The sequence below is a fragment of the Tupaia chinensis genome, unplaced genomic scaffold, assembly GCF_000334495.1.
Source record: "Tupaia chinensis unplaced genomic scaffold, TupChi_1.0 Scaffold000093_1, whole genome shotgun sequence".
NCBI classification, from domain to species: Eukaryota; Metazoa; Chordata; class Mammalia; order Scandentia; family Tupaiidae; genus Tupaia; species Tupaia belangeri.
In genome coordinates, this window is record NW_006159555.1 from 12,475,953 (window position 1) to 12,480,691 (window position 4,739).

A 4,739-nucleotide genomic window follows, 5' to 3' on the forward strand; every position below is an offset into this window, starting at 1 on the left:
TTAGCCTGTGCTGGCTGTTAGAGAGGGACGGCAACAGGAGAAGTTGGACATTTTCCTGTGGAGCAGACCTCCCCCCAGAAGAGCCATGGCAGCCGCTTTCACCTCTGTGTTCCTCAGGCTGTAGATGATGGGGTTCAGCGAGGGTGTCACAACCCCATAGAACAATGCAATGATCTTATCCAAGTCGGGATCCTTGACCTTGGGCTTGAAGTACATGAAGGAGATGGAGCCATAGAAAACCACCACCACTGTGAGGTGGGCAGAGCAGGTGGAAAAAGCTTTGCGTCGGCCTGCAGCAGAGGGTACCCTAAGGATGGCCACTAGGATGAAAATGTAGGACAGGCAGATGAGGAGGAGTGGGGCCAGCGTCAGAATAACTGTGGCCACCATTAATACCAGCGCATTGAGGGAGATGTCTCCACAGGCCAGTTTCAGCACTGCTAGGATCTCACAGAAGAAGTGGTTGATGACATTGTGGCTGCAGAAGGGGAGGCGCCAGGCAAGGATGCACTGCAGCAGCGAGTTGGCAAAGCCAGTCCCCCAGCTCAGTACTGCCAGCTGCATGCACATCTGTCCACTCATGAGCTCTGGGTACCTAAGCGGCTGGCAGATAGCCACGTAGCGGTCATATGCCATCACCGCCAGGAGCAGGCACTCTGCAGAGCCCAGTGCCAGGGTCAGGTACATTTGCAGAGCACAGCCAGGAAAGGAGATGGTCCTTTGGGCTTCCAGGAAGTTGACCAGCATGAGAGGCACAAACGAGGAGGTGCCACAGATGTCCATGAGAGAGAGGTTGCTGAGAAAGAAGTACATGGGGTTGTGCAGGCGGGGGTCCAGCATGTTCAGCCCGATGAGGAGGGAGTTCCCGAGCACATTCACAGAGTAGATGCCCAGACAAAGCACAAACAGGACCAACTCTAGGTTATGGCGCCCCTGGAGCCCCAGCAGGACATACTCCGCCACAGCTGTCTGGTTTGCCTTCTCCATCTCATTCTCTTTCCTTTCCCATCTGGACTATGTAGCTTTTTGAAAAAAATTCTGACTGGCTTAGGAGCCCAGCAACCCGGACAGCAGGTTAGCCTCCCTCTCTGGAATTCAGTTTCATCATCCGTATAATTAGAGAGCTGATCTTCAAGTCCGTAAGCTGGCTCTCTCAGCTCGGCAGTTCTATTGACATGACTTACGGGAGGATGTGGAACATTCCAGTCCCCTAGGCTCCACTCTGTCCTCCCCAGCGTTGGCTCGAGAAGACAATAGAGTTGGATTCATGTTTGACATGCTCCTTTGGAATCTGAAGTGTTCTTGGCTGTTGAGAGGAAGCATCTTTTCTGGGTTATGACTTCATACAACTGAACTAGGCCTATAGTTTTTCAGATTTATTCATTTGCCGAATATTTATTAAGCACCTACTCCATGCTAGTTATTTATATCAGGCTCTGGGCTTCGGTAGTAAGAAAAATAAGTGGACAAATGAGTCTACACTGGTTACAGGTGCTACACCGTCTCCCTGGATCAAGTGAGGTGAGCTCTGGAAGGCAGGTGAGTGATGAACGACGTTCAGCTGGAGTTCCTCTGCGTCATAAAGGTTCATCATGTCGGTTCCGGAGCATGTACAAACCTGACTTTTGGCCTCTTAAGAAATCACAGATAATTCATTGATTTTTTTTTTTTAAAGGACATACAAGAAGGGCTGGCAGGTGGCATGGTGGTTAAAGCACTGCACTCCCACATGGCTGACCCCAGTTTGAGTCCTGAACCTGGCAGCTTGCTTTCTCACTTATTCTTTCTCTCTCTCTCTCTCTGGTCAAATTAAATAATAATAATAACAAGTAGAATTAAATAAATATTTATTTTTAAAAAAGAACATACAAGAATATACATATCCCGATAGACTACTAGTCATAGGTATTAACCCTGATCATAAAAGCCAAGTGACTCAGCTTTGGCCTCTCTGAGCCTTACAGAAAATGGTATTGGCAATGATGCCACGTGAGGAAGGAAATTGGGTGCTAATCTGGTAGGTGTGGCCTTACAAGGAGAGGAGTGGAAAAGGCTGTTATTTTCTCCCAGGTAGCCTCCGTTGCTCTGCGGAGCTGGCTTCATTGCGTTCTTGGGATATTCGCAGGAGGAAGCCTAAGTGTCCCTCAAAACACAACAGTCTTTTAGGACAAGAAAGCTGTCTTATGATCAGGTGTACCAGGTCTGAAGGAGAAATAAGAGCTAGAGTGAGCTTTTTAAATTTTTTTTAAAAATTACTTTCTAACTTGACCAAAGAGAGACAGAGAGAAAGGGAAAGTGAGAGCCGTCAGGTCCGAGACTTGAACTTCGGTCAGCCATATGGGAGTCCAGCACCTTAACCACCACACCACCTGCCAGCCCCGAGTGAGCTTTTATAAGATATAAGCCACTCCCCTGCCCTCCTTTCCTTTATTCCTAGATTGTGAGGTCGGTGTCCTGTGACCGCAATGGAGCCCTGTCTGTCCTTCCAGGCTGGATTTTTTCCCTCACTTCTCCTGTTTAATTGTATCCACTCTTTGCAGGGGTCAAAGGACTCACCCTGTCCTGAATAAGCCATGCTTTTCCCCGTCTTTACATCTTTGCCCTAGACCAGGTATGTCTTCCATCCCCTCCCCAGGAGGTCATTCGCGCTCGTTCTTCAGTCCAGCCCTCCTCCCTCCTACCCGCCATCGCAGGGTTACTTGCTCCCTTCCGGTGCTCTCTCAGCCCTTGGCCATACCCCTGAGTTCCTGTGCAGTGTATGGGGCACCTGTTTTCTTTACTATACCTCGGTATCAAGACTCTCTCCTTTCCTCCAGCTCCTTATATGGAAAGTGCTGTCGAGGGCAGACACTCCACAGACACTGAATGCATGTTTCAAAACCCAGATTTGCTTCCTAGCTTCAGTTTGAACTAGCTGTGTGATACTGATCAATCACTTGACCTCTCTGAGACTCAATTTCCTCCTTGAAAATTGGGGTTGCTGTGTAGCTCCAAGGAGACACACACACGAAGGTGCTTGCAAGCTGCCCGTGGTGGTGCAACGACATGTTACTGAGGCTCTAGATGGAAGACTGCATCGTTAGCCTGACGCACCTGCTGGACTGTACTCACCACCTCTTGGACAAAGGCTCTAGCATCTTTTATGACACCCTCTTTCTCTGGAGCTTCGGCAGGTGTTCTTTCTTCTACCTTGAATGAGGGTGATTATTAGAGGACAGTTTCTGGGACACATGGGGCAGTTGGTTAACCTTGGTCAGTAACCAGCCTTAAATCGTATCCATGTGAATATTTAAAGGCAAACGTTCTCTTGCTAAGGTTTGGCAAAGAGATAAAGATTTGGCCAAGTGTGATGGCTCATCCATTTACTCACTTGGCAAATATTGGGCCACTGGAAAAGTCATGATGCATTTTTGTACAGAAAAACATAGAAAGAGTATGTCATGATTTTTCCAATGACCCAATAATTATCGAGCATCTGCTATATACTAGGCCCCATGAAGGTGCTGGAAATACAGCCGAGACAGCTATGGCTTCCACTCTCATGGGGCTCACACTTGCTCAGTGACTTTGAACACCTCTCCTTCTCTAAGCTTCAGACTTCTGAGATTCTGAGTCTAGAGTGTAAACAAAGTGAAATCTGAAATCAGGGGAGAAAAGCTAGAAGGCCTTTGTCTTTGCTGGATATGTTGTTACAAAGAGACTTATGCTCATCTCAAATTCTGACAGTGGACACAGGCATGGGGCTGCTTGCAAGGAGGCAGAGGGTGGGAAACTCCCTGACTCCCCATTTCTCCTCCTAAACCTTGACTCTAACAAAAAGACCAAGTGAGAATGGCAGAGGCTCTTGAGGGCTTTGCAAGCAGGCTCTGGCCTACCTTCCTGCTAATTCCCACTATGTCCCTCTTGTGCACCTGCTCAAACCACTCCCCATGGTTTAGACAAAGTCTACACATTCCCGTCTTGTCCCACTTCTCACAGGGGCCCATCCTTCAGGGCTCAGTTCATGCCTTACCTTTGTGCAACCACCTCAGATGCCTCCATAGAACTACCACTCTGACAATAAGATAGTCAGACAGCCATGAGCAGAGACACTTTTTTTCATTCTGCCCTGCATCATAGTTTGTTTGTTATGTCTTCCTCTCTGATGACACTTTGAGCTATGGAAGTGAAAGGACTGTGTCTGATTCATCTTAGTCGGCCCCCATTGCTCTGTGCCCAGGAGGTGACAGTGATTGCCATTGATCAGAACTGACTGTTCATTGAGATGTTCTTCCAGGGATGTTCTGTCCCAAATCCCAATCCTAATGTCGTACCTTGAGATCTGTCCTCGCCTCTTCAATACACACACCTCAATGGGATGATGCAGCCATTGTGACTGCTAGAAGAGTTACTCTTTCTGAAGAGCTCCATCAGGAGAGTGGTGGCTTTCCTCACAATCTAAGTCTGATCATAACACATTCATGGAAATTAGAACCAGCCCACGAGACCACAGGCTCAAGGTCCCAAAGAAATCAGTCTGTATCTAGAAAATATCATGCTGCCAAGTTACCAACAGGTTTGGGTCTGCAACATGGACAAGGATGGGGCACCAGGGGGCAGCAGCTGTCCCCTTGACATGTCAGTCAGGATGGGTAGGTTCTGCTGCAGTAACGTACCACCTCATTGTTTCAGTGGCTTAACATGACAAACGTCTATGTCTTTCTCATGTTGTGTGTCCATTAGGGGATTTCAGGGAACTG

General features: G+C 48.1%; 1 protein-coding gene across 1 annotated transcript; it reads right to left on the minus strand.

The window, feature by feature from the left end:
• Positions 1–987, minus strand: LOC102475728 (olfactory receptor 13C7). The gene has a single exon (XM_006143234.1). The coding sequence runs from the start codon at positions 985–987 to the stop codon at positions 1–3; it is 987 nt and encodes a 328-aa protein (XP_006143296.1).
• Between the last annotated feature and the right edge of the window lie 3,752 nt (positions 988–4,739).